This window comes from Oncorhynchus gorbuscha, linkage group LG05 (assembly GCF_021184085.1).
Source record: "Oncorhynchus gorbuscha isolate QuinsamMale2020 ecotype Even-year linkage group LG05, OgorEven_v1.0, whole genome shotgun sequence".
Taxonomy (NCBI): Eukaryota; Metazoa; Chordata; class Actinopteri; order Salmoniformes; family Salmonidae; genus Oncorhynchus; species Oncorhynchus gorbuscha.
Window position 1 is genome coordinate 52,990,284 of NC_060177.1, and position 22,244 is coordinate 53,012,527.

General features: G+C 44.0%; 1 protein-coding gene across 9 annotated transcripts in view; it reads right to left on the reverse strand.

Moving 5' to 3' along the window:
• Nucleotides 1-1,259: 1,259 nt before the first annotated feature.
• The window catches only part of LOC124036032 (apoptosis-inducing factor 3), a 50,480-nt gene continuing 29,495 nt past the window's right edge, over nt 1,260-22,244 (reverse strand). For 6 of the 9 annotated variants that reach the window (XM_046350108.1, XM_046350107.1, XM_046350103.1 and 3 more), the window contains 20 exons: nt 16,635-16,706; nt 16,203-16,426; nt 10,760-10,976; nt 10,409-10,518; nt 10,164-10,273; nt 10,009-10,053; nt 9,821-9,917; nt 8,484-8,596; nt 7,904-7,990; nt 7,608-7,699; nt 7,339-7,469; nt 7,048-7,163; nt 6,446-6,517; nt 5,897-5,960; nt 5,643-5,719; nt 4,729-4,846; nt 4,238-4,336; nt 3,777-3,852; nt 3,465-3,569; nt 1,260-2,900 (listed from right to left, as the gene is read on the reverse strand). In XM_046350108.1, the coding sequence (XP_046206064.1) occupies nt 2,858-2,900; nt 3,465-3,569; nt 3,777-3,852; nt 4,238-4,336; nt 4,729-4,846; nt 5,643-5,719; nt 5,897-5,960; nt 6,446-6,517; nt 7,048-7,163; nt 7,339-7,469; nt 7,608-7,699; nt 7,904-7,990; nt 8,484-8,596; nt 9,821-9,917; nt 10,009-10,053; nt 10,164-10,273; nt 10,409-10,518; nt 10,760-10,976; nt 16,203-16,233 (1,803 nt within the window). In that variant the 5' untranslated portion in view covers nt 16,234-16,426; nt 16,635-16,706 and the 3' untranslated portion in view covers nt 1,260-2,857. The remainder of the gene's footprint in view (nt 2,901-3,464; nt 3,570-3,776; nt 3,853-4,237; nt 4,337-4,728; nt 4,847-5,642; nt 5,720-5,896; nt 5,961-6,445; nt 6,518-7,047; nt 7,164-7,338; nt 7,470-7,607; nt 7,700-7,903; nt 7,991-8,483; nt 8,597-9,820; nt 9,918-10,008; nt 10,054-10,163; nt 10,274-10,408; nt 10,519-10,759; nt 10,977-16,202; nt 16,427-16,634; nt 16,707-22,244) is intronic. The other 3 variants (XM_046350105.1, XM_046350104.1, XM_046350110.1) reach the window with 1 other exon arrangement.

Below are 22,244 nucleotides of genomic sequence, written 5' to 3' on the forward strand. Positions count from 1 at the left end.
TGGTATTTGGCCAATATACGACTAAGGGATGTTCTTAGGCACAGCCCTTAGCCGTGGCGTATTGTCCATATACTACAAATTCCCGAGGTGCCCTATTGCTATTATAAACTGGTTGGCAATGTAATTTAGAGCAGTAAAAATGTCATATCTGTGGTATACAGTCTGATATACCACGGCTGTTAGCCAGTCAGCATTCAGGGCTTGAACTACCCAGTTTAAGACTTTTTAAAAAAAGTGCTGAATGTGTTTCGCATAAAACAATTTTCAAAAGTTTGCCTTCACCTGGATCTGACCTCATACCATCATATCCCTGAATTTCCATAGTTCCCTACACTAAATTTTTGTAACAAATCCTAACTATATTTGTAAGTACGGTGTCCAGTAGCAGCTTGGACTCTTAAGCGCCTGAACCAATCAGTGCAAAACATGGTTTAAAGAAGCACATGATCAAATGAAGCGTCGGATGTCATTGACATACTTCTGATAAAGTGATACACGCTTCTTCGAAGTAATGCCTCGATCACACAGACCTTGCAATTTGGTACACCAGAAGTACATTCATTTCCAATGGGACATTGCATTTGGCTTGCTGCTGTGCGTTCGTTTGATTTATCGAAGTATGAGTCAAATTGTATGCATAGACAGAAATCGTAGCAGAAGGTAAATGTTTAACTTTTGTTACACATCCAGACGATGCGGCGTACCTTTTTGTGCAATGACACTGTCGGTGTGATCAAGGCGTTAGCAATTTTGACGCATGTCTCGGAGCTCTGGTATCAACCATAACATCACAAGTTTACAGGCCACATCAGCCCTGCAGGTCACTTTATGCTGGCTTGCAAAGTGATGTGTAATTCCTATTGGAATCCAGCCAGAGTTGAGATAGGCAACATTTAGAATTTGTATTACCCACAACCTGCATTTAGAATGAATGGGTTGATTAGACTAAAGGTAACCCACGACCAAACAGGAAACCATCTTAACAGGAACAACCATTTCAGTAACGGTTGCAAAAGTCCAAGTAACCGATTGGATTAGTTTAGAAAAACATTTAAGTAGCATGAAATTAATTAATCAAATGTACATAAAAAAAATGTACTTACCTGCAATAGAGCATGCTGGGAAATATAATGATGGTCATGGTTTTGGATTAACACCACACAGAGTGAATGAAACACTTGAATCAACACTGAAAAATCAGCACTAGGTGTCTCTGGCTAATTTGCTGTGTAAAAAGATCCTCTTTTGTAATTCTTGTAAAAGGCTTTGTGTCATTGTCTTTAATAAAATATAATATAGCTTTAATGCCAATACATACTGATAGCAGAACAGGAAACATTATTGAATACTTTTATTTCAAAGTTTCCATTTTTTAAAAAAAAAACTACCATTTAAGATTCTCTGTATGAAGAATGTCTTTTAAAATGTGGTCTTGTTTTTCACCTCAGGGATGAAGTATTTTGGAATCTTCAACATGCCAAAATGGAGATGGAAATACTTCTTCCTCTACATATCTGAGGAAATGATAAACAAGACCTCTTCAAAATACAGAACCAATATATGGTAAGAAAATAAAAGCAACAAGTTAATATATTTTTTTTTGCAACAGGACCAACCCCAATGTGACCAGGCCTCAAACTTCAGTTCCCTGAGTTAGTAACAAAGAGCATTCATAGCCTTCAGCAAATATTACATGACCATATCTAAAAAGAACCACAGTCATTTAAGTTCTGTTAGAAAGCACAGACATACCTTTTCTATTGCGCAAGCATTAACATAGATTAAAGTACATTTCAATTTCTCGTTTGTGCAATCCACAGATGTAGTATCTTAATTTGATCACCCCGATGCAGGAAATGCAAACTTGTAGCTAGTGTATTCCATTTTTTTTAAAGGCTTCTAAAAGTTTGACATTTCCACTTAAACGTTTCAGACATGATTTGCCTTAACTAAAAATGTATCAAATTAAGATCCTGCATCTGTATGAGCAAGGCAACAAATGTCACCACCAATAAGAAGGGATGCATTGTATTCCATAAAAAAATGATTTGTAATCATATTGTGAGGATTTCATGTGTGCGTGTGCGTACGCGTCAGGTGGGGAAAGGGACATTCAATTACTGCAACTACGGATTATGTGCATTATGTGCAATTTATGGTTGAGGCAAACATTGCAGTTGAAGGTCTAATTGCAACGCTGGCAAATCTAAGCGTCGTTTTTGTGTGGCTTCGATAGGTAACAATGTCTTTGCTTCTATAAATTGGGGCTGGACAATCTATAACAAATCCTATTATTTCAACTACCAGATACTGTACCTGGTCAGTTTTAGCCCACATGAGCATACTCAACTAAATTAGTTTGATCTCAACCTTAGAAAACTCCAGTTTAAAATTGTACAGCCCGGTTTTGTTACAGTGTATTGAGGATTAGAACTATATACAAAGTTGCATATACAAAAAAATGCAATACCCCTCTCCGGCCCTTTATAAACAAAGTGTACAGGTAGATGCATCATGCAGAAGCACAGAGACTGCATCCAGGATTGCTTTAACTGTGAAATCGCAGAACATAGCCATGAGCACACAGTTCTGCCATTACGGCATTGAAGCGTGTTAAAACCGTGTATGGCTCAGGTTATTGGTAAGAATACAGTATGTAATCCATCACCGTAGACGTTCTCTGTCGAACCATCTCAGTCTCGATTCCAAGGGGAGTGACTCCAACAGTCCCAGACAGGGGTCTGCTGCTGTATGTCCACAGTATGGCTGCACGGCATCTCACCAGCACCAAACGTGTCCATGTTCTAGTGTCCAACAGAACCCAGACGCACGGAGAGCCTGAGACATGGAGGTTCGCTCACTGCGACCCTTTGTCTATCAACCAAGACATGTCCCCTGTCCTGCAATGTAGAGGAAACAAAAACAACAGAAAACATCACTCAGAGTGCATATTATGCAGTTTAAACAAGAATGACCTGGGTAATGTAGTCTAGGCTCTGAACAGAAAACATCACTCAGAGTGCATATTATGCAGTTTAAACAAGAATGACCTGGGTAATGTAGTCTAGGCTCTGAACAGAAAACAAGAGTGTACGGCTGGAACTGAACTGCATGTATAGAATAAGCATGCCGAGGCAGATGTGTGTGTGTTCCAACAGTGTTTCACATGAGGGGATTGTTCGTGGAGGGATTGAGAAAGGCATGCGTCTTAGATTTCGTACTTGCGTTGTCGGGTTAACAGCCTTCATTTTGTGTGAGTGCACAATTAAAAAATGAAAGTTCAACATTAGAGAAAGTAAGACAGTGTTTACAGTAAAGCATTGCATTACACATCTTCAAACGGACAGACACCCACTGGCAAATGTATGTAAACCCTCCTCTGCTTATTAACATAGGAGAATGTCTTTCACAGTTATCACACATCATTTGGTAACATTTGTAGAGGAGCATAGACATGCACTTACTCCACATCTCGCTTTCTAATCGTCTTTCCGGACCCTAAGACCTCTGCCACACGGGATACAATGGGGTCATAGTTCATGCTGGCAACAGCAACCACTTCCTCACTCCTATAGGTGGGAGAGATACCCCGAACAACTTTTAGACAACAAACTAGGTTTAATGGAGTTCATTCTATGGTAAGGATGAACTCTACTGGATTATATAAGAACTAAACATAACAACAACAAAAAACAGAGGATTTACTTTACAAAACAACCAGGATTGATGGCTGAAAGCATCTCAGTAGACAGCCACGATGGTGTTTGGACACATACCTGGTGTAAAAGGCCACAAACTTTAGTTCGTCCACGTCCCCTTGGATGACGACATCGTCAAAGCCCTCCCCGTAACCTTGGTGATAGAATAGATACACTTTAGGTTTGTAAACAGAGTGCCACACCACCACCATACATATCACAAATGGCCTACTTCTGAATCCTAAAATGACTGAAAAGCCTCAGTGTCTGGCCTCACAGCTAGGTGGCAGTACTGGCGCTACAATCTCAGAGGCATTTGGAGGAAAGCATTTGTAGTAGTCTTACCAACTCACTATTTGCAGATCACTCCCCCCCACCTATTCAGTCCCAATGTAACGCTTCCCAAACAATGAATACAGTGCATGAACAACACCTGTATAACTATGTGAAGAACAAAAAAATAAGTTTCCAACGTTTCAGTGGGTTAGACTGAGCATGGTGCTGGCAACACCATGGTTGTGGAATGAGGCTCTGTTTACCTGCGTAGCGTAGGCTTTTCCCAAACATGGCTGACCAGAAATAGGGCACAGTTTTGATCTCAGTGGGTCTTCCCATCATGCCGAGCGCAGCCACTCTCCCTGTCAATCACAAACAAATAGAAAAAGGTCCCATAAAAACAATCCCCTGCAAATCCAGCCCCATATATGCAGCAGAGTGTTTGACCCTTCAGGGCAGGGCAACTCCAGTCCTCCAGGGCCTGATTGGTGTCACACTTCTTCTCCATCCCTAGTGAACACAGCTGATTAGAATGTCATTTGATTAAACTGAAGAGCATGATTAGGTGATTATTGGAGTCAGGTGTGTTAGCTGGGGCAAAACTGTGACACCAATCAGGCCCTCGAGGACTGGAGTTGCCCACCCAAGCTTTAGGGGGAAATATGAAAATTCTACCCCAAAATCTCTTGGTATTTGTTTCATTATGATGCATTGTTTCCTTTAACACCTTATTAACACAACAACGAACACTTACCGTGCACATGGGCCATTTGCCAGTGTGGGATGTTCACCTTCTTATTGCTCCGCCCCGGAAAAGGAAATGTCACAATGTCTCCTCCGGCATAGACACCATCAATGTTAGTCTGCATTGTCTGCGGGTTAGAGGGTGTTGGGGAATAATCAGAATTGGTTGGTAACATAGGTAAGATGTTTTATATTCATCATATGTTTGTAAGTTACTTCTCATCAGAATGTGTTTGTATAATACTGTGGCGGGGTTGCAGTATCTGTTCTATATCAAGACTAAGTTGTTTGGGCTGGAGAGAGGGGAGAGATCAAGCGTGTATCTCTTGGCTCCACAATGTCTGTGTGCCAGTGTCTCTGTGATCTTGTCAAGATAGAATGGATTTGATATATGCCTGTTGATATGGAGGATTGGTTTATGGTTCTGAGTTTGAGAAAGGAGACAAAGCTGAACGATGAATTATGCCGATGCTGTCTTATCCTGTGTGTGTCTTTGCTATAAAGGACCTCAGTTGAAATGTGGAAGGGACTCTCAGAGAATTCATTGATAGACACTGAATTGATCTGAGAGTCACAGGGTTGTGATAGAGCTCAAATAATTAAAGATGGACTTTGATAACTAACTCTGACTTGTGTGTGGTTTGATCTCATGATTTGGTAAATAGAGGAAATTTCCACGACAAGGGTTATCCAGAAGAATACAGGAGCCAATGTGGAAATCAGGAGGATCTCGTACTAGACAAGCCACCTGACAAATTAGGCAACTGATGAAAAACTCACGGCTCTAGCGCTACAAATGACCCAGCAACACTTGTGCATCATTGCAATAGAGTGGCACTGAAAGGAATTGTTTGACTGAAATGAGTGCATTCAAAGTATTTATGCGTCAACAGAATTGTTGTGCGTCATCATTGTCGTTTCTACCTTGTTGACGGGGACGAAACCCTTGGAGTCCATGTGAACTCCGCTCTGTTTCAGGAATCCAGTGGCTGGGCCTGACCCTGCAGGTTAAAGAGACATCGACCGCCATGAATTCACCACCGGGAATCAGAGTAACATTAGTGGTTGAATTTGTTGAACTCTACATTTACACTCCTGCACGGCCACTGAAATGAGCGTTTGCTAAAGTTGAGGCTATCGCAAAACGAGCGTTTGTGTCTCTGAGCTGGCCACCTCACCTGTGCCAATAATACACACGTCCGCCCTTAGTACTTTCCCACTCTTCAGAACCACCTCTTTCAACTGTGGAACATAAAACAAAACAAAACATTGACAAAAACAGTGAGGCAACACACACGTAATATTACCACTAGATTACCCTCAGTTCTGCTACTTTACTGCTTGAGTACAAAGTATCTTTGTTTTGTTGCAAAACCAGTATTGGCACACGCTTCTTTTACTGAGTCACACTTCAAATGGAGGTTGTAACTGGTTGTTATCTGGGCTGCCTATCCTTTGCTTGTTGGCACTCTGTGGTCTACTCGGGTCAAATCACACCCATTCATCAGCGTTTAATGGCTGGATTCCTCTTCTCCCCAAGTGTATACTTGCACACTTCCTCTCATAGATTTGTGTGTCAATCGCAAAGAGGGAGTTTCCGCCATAGCGAAATCCATGGGAGAGAATCTAGGCGAAGCCTGAGAATGGTCTTGACTGGCCAGCAGTGCGAAGGAAGGAGAGAGCCAACTGTGCATAATGTCATGCTGTTTCTCTCACTTTCGGAATACCTGTCCATGATGGCCAACCATCTCCGACACTTCATTCAACATGTAGAACTTCACCCTGTTCGTCTCAAACAGCTGAAAAGACAGACAGAGCCAGAGAGAGCACTGGGTTAAGGTTCATAAGATCAAAGCTACTTCTCAAATAGTTAAGCTTAACTGGCGGTGAGGCGGCAAACCTCCCTATAAATAGCCTCTTCATAACGGATTATTAACACTATGTATTATGGTACAAGGCATGACTGTTTCCACAGTCTCCCTCTGCTGTGTCTTATCAGCAGGGAACATGCAGTGTTACATCAACAACATGGTATACGGAGGCCCTACACACACATGGCCGTGCATGCATGCACACACCAGGGATACACCCGGTATACCCTCCCCTGGAAAAAAAACAGGATTAAAATGGACAATATATACCTGATTGTCTAAATAAGTGCATGAGCACCGATAAGAATATACTGTACTAGACATATTCCCTTTTGGTGCCTGGTGCATTGAGCCCAAGGAACATGACTCACATTTATAGTATATGTTTCTATGTGTATAAATGCTGATGAGGGTGTTCTAGAGGTATCAGGGCCATTTTCCCAGGGGCGGGTCCCTACCTTCATTATGGCTTTCCCTACTTTCTCTCCCAGAGCTTTCCGGAAAGGGACTGCTTCTATCCCAATGATGGAGACAGAGTGGGCCTTGTCAGTGAGAGCGGCAGCCACCTCCATACCTAACGCAGAACACTGATGATTACTCATTCACACATAGAAGTGCTACAGTACTACTATAAACACAAAAGATTCCACAAGCTACAATTTTTAAGGCTTTAACGTAGCCTTCATGAACCCTTTATAAATATTCGACATGTGTGAATTTACATCTACTGCATGTCTCATCTCTCTCACCAACAAAGGATGTTCCCACAATCACAGCATTCTTGTTGTTGGCCAACCTGGCTACGTTATTAGCATCTTCAGGGGTCCTGAGGTGAAACACATTCCTAACGTCCTGGCCTTTATAGTTCAATGGCTTGGGTCTGACAAAAGACAAAGAACAGTGGTTCACCCGTGTCAATAGAACAATGACTCATGTCAAAACTGGTTATGTCAATCACAACAGGATTTAATTCCATTTTATTGCATTCAACCAAAGACTATTTCCGGTCACTCCTCACTTGCTTCCCGTGGCAATGAAAAGCCTCCTGTATTCCATCCTAGAGCCGTCTTGAAAAGTAACAGCCTTCATCTTGACGTCCACTGCCACAGCCTATGGCATCCAAACATCACAGTTAGAAAGAGAACATGGGCGTCACCAAGGGGATGTGTTCATTAGGGACACCGAACTAAAAGTTTTGCAACGGAAAACTCATATCTTCTCATTGGAAGATGTTCAGGTAGCCACTCCATTTCAAAACTCCCTACTTTACATGGATTCAAATGTAGCCCATATAATCCGTGTTTCAGGTCTCACCTCCTTCTCCGTGAGAAGCTCGATGTCATGGGCTTGGAGGAAGTCTATGGAGCGCAGCCGGAGCTGCTCTGCTGTGCTCTCTAAGGACTGAGGGGGAGACAGTTAGTTACAGTACACCACAGACTGGATTTTATGGGGTGACGTTTGCTAAGTTGAAATGTTATAGGTGAAGTTCATTGAAGAAATAGCACTTTTATGATGCTAACGCAACGTTAAATTGGTTGGTTTCGCTTTCAGCATTATCCCAATTTAAATCGCAACGTCAGCAAACCGTTTTCCCATAGATATCACGGCCAAATGTCAACATTGGCCAGGACCAATATTATCCCAAGATTACAGGCTAAAGATGGGTTCAGGATGGGTTAATACTAGCAATAACAAAATGGTAAGTATTTTGGAGCATGACATCTCTGGGAAAAAATATATAATCTGCTGTGAAACACAGTAGGGCATAACTGGTAGACCGTCGATCAGCAATTTCAACCATGTTTGTATCCATAAGAACCCTCATGGACACTAAGTCTTCATGGGGATAGTCCTTGTGTAGTCTCTGTGGTGTGCTCTGGATCTCTGTACAAACCTTACTCAGTTTAGGCCTGTCGTAGGGTGGGTATTTGTCCATGGTGCACATGACAATGCGATCGGTGAAGCCCTCCTGTCTCAACGTCTCAGCGCACACCAGCCCTGCTGGACCTGGAGGCACAAGACACTGGTTTAACGTCTATGTAGGGATCTTAGATCCTTGCTATCCGAACTGAACCCATGCTCCATTTACTAGGAATATTTGGGAGAGAAAAAAAAAATAGTGAATCGGAGCGTGGATTCAGTTTAGATACCAGACACAATCTTAGAGCGGTGCAAACAAACACAACTTGGCCAAAGAGAATTCAGTAAAATATGTTTAAAAAATGTTTTTTAAAGAGCACCATGAATAGGGTTGTAAAGGGAGGGTATATTACTGGAAACTTTCTACGTTTACCAGTAAACCACCAGAATTTGGGTATTTTTCAAGGATTTCATGTAATCTACCACAAGACATCTAGTGGCCCTTTTGGGTACTTCAGATTATCACAAGTCTCTGTAATTATCTCTGTCCCTCTGTGTGGCCTTATCACATGTAAAAAAAAATACATAGTGCACAAAACATTACGAACACCTTCCTAATATTGAGTTGCACCCCCTTTTGCCCTCAGAACAGCCTCAATTCGTCGGGACATGGACTCTAGGAGGTGTCGAAAGCTTTCCACAGGGATGCTGGCCCATGTTGACTCCAATGATTCCCACAATTGTGCCAAATTGGCTGGATGTCCTTTAAGTGGTGGGCCATTCTTGATACACATGGGAAACTGTTGTGTGGAAAAACCCAGCTGTGTTGCAATTCTTGACACACTCAAACCTGGCTGGCACCTACTACCATACCTCGTTGAAGGGCACTTCAATATTTTGTCTTGCCCATTCACCCTCTGAATGGCACACATACACAATCCATGTCTCAAGTCATTAAAAAATCCTTCTTTAACCCGTCTCCTCCCCTTCATCGACACTGATTGAAGTGGATCATCAATAAGGGATCATAGCTTTCACCTGGATTCACCTGGTCAGTCATGGAAAGATGTCTTAATGTTTTGTACACTCAGAGTTTATTAAATCATTTAACAAGAGGATTTTAAAATAAAAATCAGAATGACAAAGCTGTAAAATATTATCCCAAATATAAACCATTTACTTAGTGAATACCAATGGTGTTTAATATGAGGGTTTCAGCATGAAATATCATTTATATATTGTATTATAAACTTGTATTTATTTGACTATGTCAATACGTATTTGTTGGTTCCAGTACTAGTCGACAGTTTGAACAGACATCTATCCACCAGCTGTGTGTGAGTGCATGGAGATGCTCAATGGCCAACTCACCTGATCCAACGATGAGGATGTGGCTGAAGCCAGTGCTGGAGTTAATGACTGCTGAACATCGGGCCATGGCCTTTGACCTCTTCTGTGACTGAAGATCCTGGAAGATGAAAATGTTTGCCAGGTCAACAAAGGGGAATTAGTTGATTTAGAACAATGATCTGTTCGAGATCGTCCCAAAATATCTTTACCTGTTTATTAGCGCGAATTATCACCTTGTCCTTTTCAACTCGGACCTGAAGCAAACAGACATGAGCGATGTGTACACGGTTTTTGACGATGCTTAGAGACAGTATGTGAAGGCAGGGAATGTGAATGGCACGGCGAACCGAACGAGGAAGGTCACCTGGAAGGTGGGCAGGCTGTCCAGCCCAGGAAAGTCCTCAATGTCTCCTGTAGCGATGTTGAAACAAGCTCCGTGCCAGGGGCAACGCACGTGCCCTTTAGACAAGACACCTGCAACACACAAAGATATGTATTCCACTGTATCATACACCAATCCACCTCAGAGCTTGTTTGTAACAGAAGACAGCAAAAAGATACCATACCAATATTACATCAAACAAGCAAACAATGTAGAACCGGACTCACCTTTGACCAGCGGTGCCCCATAATGTGGACACTTGTGCCCAATGGCAGAAAACTCTCCATGTTCTTTGATGAGCAGCGCTCTGCCACTTCCCAAATCAACCTCTCGCATCCTATGCAGGGATAAGAGCACACACACACACACACACACACACACACACACACACACACACACACACACACACACACACACACACACACACACACACACACACACACACACACACACACACACACACACACACACACACACACACAGGAAGAGAGAAAATATCTGAGTGAAAAAAAGGACTGGTTGCAGCCATAACAATTCCAGGTGATTGACCTTATATGTTGTCTTTTGTTTGGCCTTACTGTCCATTTTCCATGTCCTTGACATGACACACTGAGGCCTCCACGTAGTCGCGGGGTTTGTAGAGCCTAAGGGGTGCGGCAGCGGCGTCCTCGTCGGAGCAGTGTCCCAGCGCTCCGTTTGGCCTGCAGTCAGAGAAGGGGCTTGCCTTTCCATTGGGTGACATCACATCTGCTTCCTTGTCTTTCTCCAAGAGGGTAAGCTCCACTTTCACCTCAACTGCAGGACAGATCATTAGAAATATGACACACTTTTCAGGCTGATCTTCACTCAGTCACTTGTTTCTAATCTTATCAGACGGTACAGTTCATCATTTTCACCCACATCCTCCTCAACTTTTAAGCCACCAGCCACCCCTGATATTCTTGTTCATTTTCCCTTTGATTACCATACCCAGCAGACTCCCAATGGAGAAGGGTTTCTGTATCGAATGAAACCGACTTGATCATGAAAATTATTTTGCTGTGGGACAACCTGCTGTGTGACAAAAGGTCCAGCACAGTCATTCTGAATTCCCTGAAAAATACCCTTTTGAGTGACTAAAATGCACTACATACAAAAGTATGTGGACACCTGCTCGTCGAACAGCTCATTGCAAAATCATGAGCATTATAATGGAGTTGGACACCCCCCTGCCATAACAGCCTCCACTCTTCTGGGAAGGCTTTCCATTAGATGTTGGAACATTGCTGCGGGGACTTGCTTCCATTTGGCCACAAGAGCATTAGTGAGGTCGGGCACCGATGTTGGGCGATTAGGCCTGGCTCACAGTCGGCGTTCCAATTAATCCCAAAAGTGTTCGATAGGGTTGAGGTCAGGGCTCTGTGCAGGCCAGTCATGTTGGAAGCACACCAATCGACAAAACATTTCTGTATGAACCTCGCTTTGTACATGGGGACATTGTCATGCTGAAACAGGAAAGGGGCCTTCCCCAAACTGTTGCCACAAAGTTGAAAGCACAGAATCATCTAGAATTTAATTGTATGCTGTAGTGTTAAGATTTCCCTTCACTGGAACTAAGGGGCCTAGCCATAACCGAGAAAAACAGCCCAGGTAGCTTCTCCTGGCATCTGCCAAAAGGTGAAGCGGGATTCATCGCTCCAGAGTCCAATGGTGGTAAGCTTTACAGCACTCCAGCCGATGCTTGGCATTGCACATGGTGATCTTAGGCTTATCTGCGGCTGCTCGACCATGGAAACACATTTCATGAAGCTCCCGACAAACAGTTCTTGTGCTGACGTTGCTTCCAGAGGACAGCCGATTTCTACTCACTAAGCGCTTCAGCACTTGGTAGTATGCTTGATTTTATACACCTGTCAGCAATGGGTGTGGCTGAAATAGCCAAATCCACTCATTTGAAGGGGTGTCCACATCCTGTTTGCCATGTAGTGAATCACCCATCATATTTTTGGGGAATTAGAAATGCTCAAAATTTGAGAAAAATGTATCTCTCTCTCATAGTTAATTACCAGGAAGTACTACCAGAAAAGACAGGCTGAGTGGGAGGAGAGCTTACATTCATGAGCTCGCTTGACTGACAGCTCCATGTCAAGCAACTTGGAAGCAGAGAGCAGTGCTGCAGTAAAATCATCTCAAGCAAATTTGGTGATGCACAAAGCAACTCAAACAACATTTAAATTGCATCGATGATGTCAATTTGTTATATACATCCCCAGTTTGGCATGTCTGTTATGGTCGGTTCACAGCAGCACTGACGGCTGCGTTGACATGACAACTGCGTCAGAGTTTTGACTGCCCCCCCCCCCTTTTTGCTCCATGCTGGCTGAAGACCTAGCTAGCCAACACCAGACACCGATGTAAGAGGAAACATAAGTATCTTTGCCACAGACTAATAGTGTAAACTTTTCATTATATTTGTAGATAGCTATATAAACCACACCTCTCTGCAAACACACCTTCTCTGACATTGGTTAAAAAAGGCTGTACTCATTTAAATTATGTAAGAGAATATCATGTTACCATTGGTGTATTTTTTAAAAAAGAGTTAGAGTGATGTCACTATCCCCTTAATAATCCCGCCTCCTGAATCCAAGTGTTGGACATGGGGGAGGGGACCAGTAACTTTATGATCACACTTTATCAAATGTAGAGGCAACAGTCACTGTTCATACTTTGGTCATCATACTTTGATCTGGTTTCATCCAAATATCATCCAATTTCATGAAAAACATGATTTTGACAGTTCAGATACAGTATATATTTAGGATCACTACACTATGCATTAGATATGTTCCTGAATAACATACAAGCCTAAGTGGATGTGTGGGTTTATTTGTTGTGAGGTGCCCAAGAGGCATTTGATGACAGTTGCCTCTGGGGTTTGTATTTCTTCATTCGAAGAAATGGTTTTGTAACCCGTTTTCACTGCAGCTAGCTTTATCTCTTCGGCTGGAGAAATGTGCTGACCATCCGGTTCTTACATGGTAATCTGGCAGGAATGTTCACCTGCTGAGCGAGTCTTAATTAAAACCACTGGAAAATCATGAGAGTGACTGCAATCGCAGGAGAGGAAAGGGGAGAGGCTCCATCCCCAGACTAATATGGGATCTTTATTTTTGCGAGAGATATTATAGAATCATACATAAGAGGAATTCACAATTTGTACATTAGATTTGCTATAGAGATATATATATTGTTGATGATCTTTCTTTTGATTTTTAATAGCACAAAATCACATCCACAGATCAGGACCATTCTGAATCCATAAGTTGATCCTCAACCATATGCTCCATGCTGAAGTCAGAATCTCTCCTAAAACATCAGATGCATCTTTAAATGTCCAGTAATTGCCACATGTATTTGATAAGAGTTATACAGTATAGAAATACAATGAAGAGTAACACCATAATTTAACATGAAATAACAAACTCAATCATTATATCATTATTTCATTAAATCAATCTAATGTAAGCCGGCACAACCCATTCATGTGCATTAGCAATTTTGAAAAATATTTTAAAATCATCATTAAAATCATATAGAACGTGTATATTAGGGTTCTCTATACTCATCTTCTCCTGGACAGGGGTTTATTTGTCAAAGATTAGCAAACGATGTCAGATGACTCTGTCCTAAAACCTGTTACCTTACTGAGTCTTTGGCGATCTGCCCATGATGTGTAGCTGTGTAACGAAGCCATTGCTTTCATACTGTAAATAACATGCAGGAAGTGTCATTTAAAAAATATGGGTGCTTTGCAGTTCTATATATGACCTCTTCTTCTAGCAATGCAAACTGCTTTGTTTTTGGATTCTACCTGCTTAGTTAAGGGACCTTTCTCTCCACTGAGATTCTCCAATGCATCAACGAGGAAAACTGAGCGAATTGTACACCTCGGGACAAACATACCCTTGCTTGTCATTGAAGGAAGAGATACTCCGACATAGAATGCAGTATAATCTGCATTCTCATCGAAGGAAGAGAAGAATGCAGTATAATCTGCATTCTCATTGACATAGAATGCAGTATAATCTCCCCTATCCCTCTCCTCTATGCCCCTTTCCCACACACTTCTACTATTCTTTTCATTCAGAAGCATCATGTGCTGCATCTTTTTGAGTGGGCACTGATGGACTTTCCAGTTTTAGAAACAATTCCGCATTTACAATATGTTGCTGAAATATTTTATTGGACCAAATTGAGGGGCAACGTGCATGACATCTCAGCTCCCACTAATACATCTGCTTTTCACTGATTCTGCAGAAACTCTGTGTTCTGGAATATTTTGACTAAACCCACGTTTTTTTCTGGAATTTGCAGCATCATGACAATACACTTAGAGAATCACCATCATCTTCAATGTTCCTCTTCACGATTGAATGTTTAACCCTAAATACAGTGTAACAATAAATACAGGAGTCATTACAATACATGTTAATCTGTACATACAGGAATAACTACAGTGTAAGGGAACTAAATGTAAAGTTTTACCCTGATGGTGTGATACTGTATTTTACAGATTGAAAACATGTATTTATCTCACACTGTGTAAAATCTGTGTTTGTCTGGTTCAGTGTCTGATTTAGTTGACTATACATACTGGTGCTCATTACTGGTGTGTCCAAGGTTCCATTCAGGGGCCCATTTGTTTCCTACAGACTCGGACTAATTAGACTTTCACAGTGAGGGGCATCTATTCCAACATACCACCCTCAAAAAAAATCTCCCTATAGTACTGGAGACAAGTTCCCTATCCCCTACACATTATATATTGCGGTGGTTGTTTTTGTGAAAATTATGCTTAAAAAACAACAACACCAAAACGGATTAAAAATCGCTCTCCTTATGCACGGTTGAAAGTCAAAGATTTAAGAACAACCAGAGATGTAAACAAATAATAATAATAATAAAGTAATGTGTTTGATTTTCAACACTTACTGCCCCCTCCAACAAGTTGACTGCTTTTAAACAGCAATGTGTTTGCTTTGAAACAGCCATACATCCTTAATCCTACATTTTCAGTTTCACTGCTACAGTAATGCAGCCACATCAGACTAGGTGACCGATATAGCGTAGCCGGGGCGGCAGGGTAGCCTAGTGGTTAGAGCGTTGGACTAGTAACCGAAAGGTTGCAAGTTCAAATCCCCGAGCTGACAAGGTACAAATCTGTCGTTCTGCCCCTGAACAGGCAGTTAACCCACTATTCCTAGGCCGTCATTGAAAATAAGAATTTGTTCTTAACTGACTTGCCTAGTAAAATATAGAATTTGAGAATAGATTTTAAAATTGTATTAAAATCAAATTTAAGGCTTTATTAGCTCCTTCCTATAACTCTGATCTTTGACCTCCCTACGAGCCAGGACACAGCCTGAGATCCTCTTGGCAGGGCCTCTTAGCTCCTTCCTATAACTCTGATCTTTGACCTCCCTATGAGCCAGGACACAGCCTGAGATCCTCTTGGCAGGGCATTGTGGACCATTCTAAAGTCTAGGTTGAAAACGAAAGGAGACCAGGAATTTGCCATGAGGGGCCCTAGACTTTGGAATGGTCTGCCAGAGGACATCAGGCTTGCAGATTCAGCATCTCTTTTGAAATCCCTACTGAAGACACACTTCTATAAAGATGCATTTGAAATCCTACATTAAAAGTACGATTTTAACTAGCTATCTTTTTTCATTCTCCTTCCTCCGGTATTTGTTTGTACTTTTCATTTTATGATGTGAAGCACTTAATTACTTGTATTATACAAATAAAGCTCTTATTATTACATTGTGCCGTACATTTGAAACTCATATTTGACTATGCAATCCTTTTGAAGGCAATGCAATTGAGAGCATAAGAATTCATCCTCCACAAAATGCCATGCTACAAAAGGCAGCCGGGAGGGGAGTTTGTATGACCTATATATATATAGCTGGAGAACAAGTGCCAATTATTCCAGGATTTTAAAGGAGGGAAGGAAAACGGGATGGGGAAGGTGGGCACCTGGTTTGCTTTTGGAGAGGCATCCTCCCATGATGGGCCCAGGGTAGAGCCAGGAGGTCTGGCTGGAGGAAGCCCAGGGGAGGTGAGGGGGAGACAGGGTCAGATCCTGGGGTTTGGTTGCTGGGTTGGGAGGTAACGATGACAACGTTGAAATGGGGGTATCAGCACGTGCAGGTGTAGGTCCAGGCCAGCCATCGTAGACCTCAGCTCCTCCACATCACCACCTGGGAAGAGGGAGAGTGATAAACAACAGAGTGTCTGAAAAGCCCAGTGGAGGCTGGTGGAGGGAGAAAAATGTGTTGATCACATTGAGCCCGTCTTCACATTTATCCCTCCACCAGCTACGCTGGAAAAGCCCGAACATCAGACCGCACCACTAGACAGCTCTATAAAAGCTTCTCACATGACTACTCGTCATTCTATTTCAAATACCTGTTTCGATGTCTCACTATGGGAATGCGCCTAGGCGTGTCCGTAAGCCCGAAGTATCCAATCACATAGCGTCTGTTGGAGACAGACAGGTCGAGTGGCGAATGAGGTGAGCCACTCTCGAGTTTCAAGTTTTAATGTCACATGCACAAGTACAGTGAAATGTCTTTCTTGCATGCTCTAACCCCAACAATGCAGTAATCAATAACCATGTCATACTAAAAATAACAAGGTAGAACAAAAACACATGAGATAAAAAGAAGAACATGATAATGTAAGTAAACATACTATGTACAGGGTCAGTTCCAGCACCATATTTACAATGTGCAGGGATACTGGATCAATGTAAGGTGTATAAGATAAACATAGTAGCAGCAGTGTACTCTATATGATGATTGTATGTGAGTGGGTGTGTAGAGTCAGTATAAATGTATGTGCATATTATGTGTGTGTGTGAGCAAATGATGGAGTGAGTATGTGTGTTGGATTGTCAGTGTGCGTAAGTGTGTATTGCCCTGCGAGTGTGCATAGAGACAGATAGTCCGTGTAGCCAAACTGGTCAATCTGGCCTCTCTTTGCTACAGCGCACCTTAGCAAGGGTAGCTGCTAGCTAGCTAACGCAGCACTAGCCTCGCGGCTGTAGCGTTCCCACTGTGCACATCCAAGCTAGCTTTAGCAAGGCTTCCACGAAGTATCTTACGCCTTACTAAAGCCAGAACTTACACATTGTTTTTACAACAGGCATTTTCAGCATAGCCCTGTTCTACACAATGGCCACTGCTGCCCCAACCCTAGACGAGCCTACCACAGCACTCAAACAACCACATTCTTGTGCTTGTGGCTAGTTGGAAGGATTTTATGCAACAATTGTCTGTTAAGGGAGCATGCTCAAGAAGCACTCGACAACCCAGTGTCCTGTAAGCATGGTCAATTTCTCTCTAGAGTGTGTTTGAAAAGGAGGCTAAAATGCGTCACTATTTCTACCCCCTCCCCCCACTCTCAGCCACCGGCCGAGGCTCAACTCCCCACAACCCACCACAACGTCGAGTGGCTAGCTCCCTTGGGGGCCCAGGATCCCGGAAGGGACCAATACGATGGGAAAAGACTACCATCCCCCTAAGCAACTGCTTTCCGCATTCCCAGCCTGCATCAGAGAGGCTAGGAGCTCATGGGATAAGCCCCTTGCCAGCAATATCCTGGCTAGGGGTTTCCCGAGAATGGACATTAACAATATGGAAGAATCTGGGTTTTCCGACCCTCCTGTGGTGGAACTGTCACTGGCTTGCCACTTCCAACCAACACTACTGGAAGTTCCCTCCCTAGAAAGACAGAGCGTTTTTTCTGCCTCCATTTTCCATAAGACGTACAAAGCCCTGGCCTTGTCAATCAGGGCACTTAACCTGACCTCTTTATTGTTGGCTTTCCAAGCAGAGTTAGTGAATGATGTGTGGAAGCAACTGGATTCAGGGACCCTGAATAAGGATGCTTGGGATGAGATCTGTATGATTACGGATCTAGACCTCCGGGCTTCACGTAATGCCATCCCTGGCTGTGGTCATACCGTAAGCCTGGCGGTGTTGGAAGAAAGGGCACGTTGGCTAAGCTTTTCCAGCTTAACAGACAGCTGTTGACTCCATGCAGATGTGTGAAATGCGTATGAAAGAAGGCGAAGTCTCCCAGGCCCCGTGGCAACCCGTTGGTCACTGCAACTCGCCATAGCCTCACAGCAGGGAGGAGGTAACACGCCGTCTTTGGGGGCCTGAGACCCCTGGCGACTCAGCAGACTGCCAATGTCTTCCCTCACATGGGAAAATGGGGGGGTGCACTCTTACCCCCAAGCGCTATCCCCTAGGCACCTTCTCATGTTTTAAGCCAGGACGACAGTCAGCATGTCCTCTCTCCCTCCAGTCTCTTCTGACTGACGGAGCTGAATGACAGATTGCCATAACCACGGCTCCCCTTGCCTTGCGGCATTTTTGCCTCTTACCGTCTATTGCGCCAGAAACACGGTTTAAACAGGCTCACGAGTACCTCCTCAGTGCTATCACCAGGAGGTGGCAGTCAATTCCCCTGTTTCCATACACTAAAACAGGGAAACAGGTTTCCGGGTTTCACATCAAAGATCGCCCTAAACCATTGGGTTTCTCTGGATCTTTTTGGGGAAATCCTATGGCAACTTAGCTCTATTGATAGAAAACTCTATCGAGCTATAGGACAGTCAATAAGGTTTTCCATTACTCATATTTTCTGGTCCGGGGAAATCTGGTACACCAAGTCCATTTTTCCCTCATCTCGTTCCTACCTGCGCTTGATCACGCAGTCGGGGATTTGTCAGCTTTATTCTCCCTTTGGGGATTTGTTTTGCTCTAATTAGCCCTCCTCTCCGAGGTAGGGCCAAGACAGACCAGACATATAGCTGATCTATTGCTTAGGATTAGGACATCTGGGTTACAAGCATGTCTCCATCCACCTTTAAACTACGCCGGTTGAAGCATTGTGTCATTTCGTTGGCTGCTCTCTCGCACAAAAAACCCCCACCTCGGTGACACGGTATAGCCATACCAATTGCCACCTGCTAGGGACACAGTCCAAGAGGATCAGGCATGTTGTTTCAGATAAAACCTTAATCCCATATGCCTCGGATGCATTACGAGGATATCCCAGCAATGGAACACACTCTGCCCTCCCCTGCAATGTTATCATGTCCTGGGTGCGCATGACACGCTCTCGCTGGCACTTTAAACCAGTTCCTGAGAGGCAGCCCTCTGCATCTATCCAGACTGACTTGAAAGACAGACTGTAAAAAGCGACAACCCTATGGAGGGTTTTGGAGAACCCGTCCCTATTTAGTGTTTTTGCACCAGTAGGAGTGGAAGCACTGGCACAGCCTCTCAATGGTAATGCCCTAAGCTTTTTCTCTCTCCTAGGCCTGCCACAGGCTTATCCCTCATCTTCGAGCCCTTCAAATGACCAAGGATACCCTGGTTGGTGGAGATCACTCTCCCGCGACCCAAATGGCGTTTGCCTGCGACAAGCCGACAAGTCAAGACCTTTCACCAGAGTGACAGTGCCCCTCCCACACGCCCACTGTCTGGTAAAACAGGAGAGGCGTTTTTGGAGAAGTGGTGTGACCTACACAGATCATCCCTTGGAAACAGAGGGACGATCTCCTAAAGGTCCAGTTAACTGCCATCTCACCTGTGACACACAGGCCTGGACATTTACAGTAGGGTAACACCAAAGTCGAGGGTGCATGTCACTTACACAAAACCAGTCGTCAAGCATTTAGCCCGTCACATGGGACTAGAGGTCTTCAAGGGACCACTCGAGACGGGTCCTGTTTGATTGTCATCGGATCTACGTAACTACAGCTGATAGACTCGGTTGGACCCGAATGGACCGACCACGGCTCTGCATAGCCTATAGCATACTTATTTTACGCTAATAAGGTGACTTTATTGACTTGTAAAGGCTTAGCCAACATATAAAAGACCTATTTGTTAACCAGAAGAGCAACTTTGCTGATAAACATCCTTTTTTGTCACTCTGATCCAATTTGATTGTCCTTGGGTCCGTTCGGGTCCTCTACATGGGACATGTTGTGCTCGAGTCTTTCCCATCGTGGCCTGTTGTGCCTGAGTCTTTCCCATCGTGGCCTGTTGTGCCGCTGGAAAGCGGGGAAATGTCATGTTTCTTTTTCTAGCCTGCTTTTCCGTCTACCCTATGGCTGCAAAGTGACCGTTCGTGCCTTCAGTTTGCCCCGGGGTCCTCCTGGGTACCCAAACCCACTCTTTTATGCCTAGGCCCAGTGGCAATTGTGTTGTAGCGCCTTGGAGGTTGTGGTTACACCCACCGCTCTTCCCGTTTATGGAAGTAGAGTGTCTCCACCATCTCAAATCAAATCAAATTTTATTTGTCACATACACATGGTTAGCAGATGTTAATGCGAGTGTAGCGAAATGCTTGTGCTTCTAGTTCCGACAATGCAGTAATAACCAACAAGTAATCTAACTAACAATTCCGAAACTACTGTCTTATACACAGTGTAAGGGGATAAAGAACATGTACATAAGGATACATGAATGAGTGATGGTACAGAACAGCATTGGCAAGATACAGTAGATGGTATCGAGTACAGTATATACATATGAGATGAGTATGTAAACAAAGTGGCATAGTTAAAGTGGCTAGTGATACATGTATTACATAAGGATGCAGTCGATGATATAGAGTACAGTATATACGGATGATAGCGGGGTGAACAGGCAGTGGCTCGGGTGGTTGATGTCCTTGATAATCTTTATGGCCTTCCTGTAACATCGGGTGGTGTAGGTGTCCTGGAGGGCAGGTAGTTTGCCCCCGGTGATGCGTTGTGTAGACCTCACTACCCTCTGGAGAGCCTTACGGTTGAGGGCGGAGCAGTTGCCGTACCAGGCGGTGATACAGCCCGCCAGGATGCTCTCGATTGTGCATCTCCAGAAGTTTGTGAGTGCTTTTGGTGACAAGCCGAATTTCTTCAGCCTCCTGAGGTTGAAGAGGCGCTGCTGCACCTTCTTCACGATGCTGTCTGTGTGAGTGGACCAATTCAGTTTGTCTGTGATGTGTATGCCGAGGAACTTAAAACTTGCTACCCTCTCCACTACTGTTCCATCGATGTGGATAGGGGGGTGTTCCCTCTGCTGTTTCCTGAAGTCCACAATCATCTCCTTAGTTTTGTTGACGTTGAGTGTGAGGTTATTTACCTGACACCACACTCCGAGGGCCCTCACCTCCTCCCTGTAGGCCGTCTCTTCGTTGTTTGTAATCAAGCCTACCACTGTTGTGTCGTCCGCAAACTTGATGATTGAGTTGGAGGCGTGCGTGGCCACGCAGTCGTGGGTAAACTGGGAGTACAGGAGAGGGCTCAGAACGCACCCTTGTGGGGCCCCAGTGTTGAGGATCAGCGGGGAGGAGATGTTGTTACCTACCCTCACCACCTGGGGGCGGCCCGTCAGGAAGTCCAGTACCCAGTTGCACAGGGCTGGGTCGAGACCCAGGGTCTCGAGCTTGATGACGAGCTTGGAGGGTACTATGGTGTTGAATGCCGAGCTGTAGTCGATGAACAGCATTCTCACATAGGTATTCCTCTTGTCCAGATGGGTTAGGGCAGTGTGCAGTGTGGTTGAGATTGCATCGTCTGTGGACCTATTTGGGCGGTAAGCAAATTGGAGTGGGTCTAGGGTGTCAGGTAGGGTGGAGGTGATATGGTCCTTGACTAGTCTCTCAAAGCACTTCATGATGACGGAAGTGAGTGCTACGGGGCGGTAGTCGTTTAGCTCAGTTACCTTAGCTTTCTTGGGAACAGGAACAATGGTGGCCCTCTTGAAGCATGTGGGAACAGCAGACTGGTATAGGGATTGATTGAATATGTCCGTAAACACACCGGCCAGCTGGTCTGCGCATGCTCTGAGGGCACAGCTGGGGATGCCGTCTGGGCCTGCAGCCTTGCGGGGGTTAACACGTTTAAATGTCTTACTCACCTCGGCTGCAGTGAAGGAGAGACCGCATGTGGCAATGACCCCTGCATTTTTTTGGGCACCTCCCTGCAAGGGCAGGCCCCCCTACCTCGTTAAC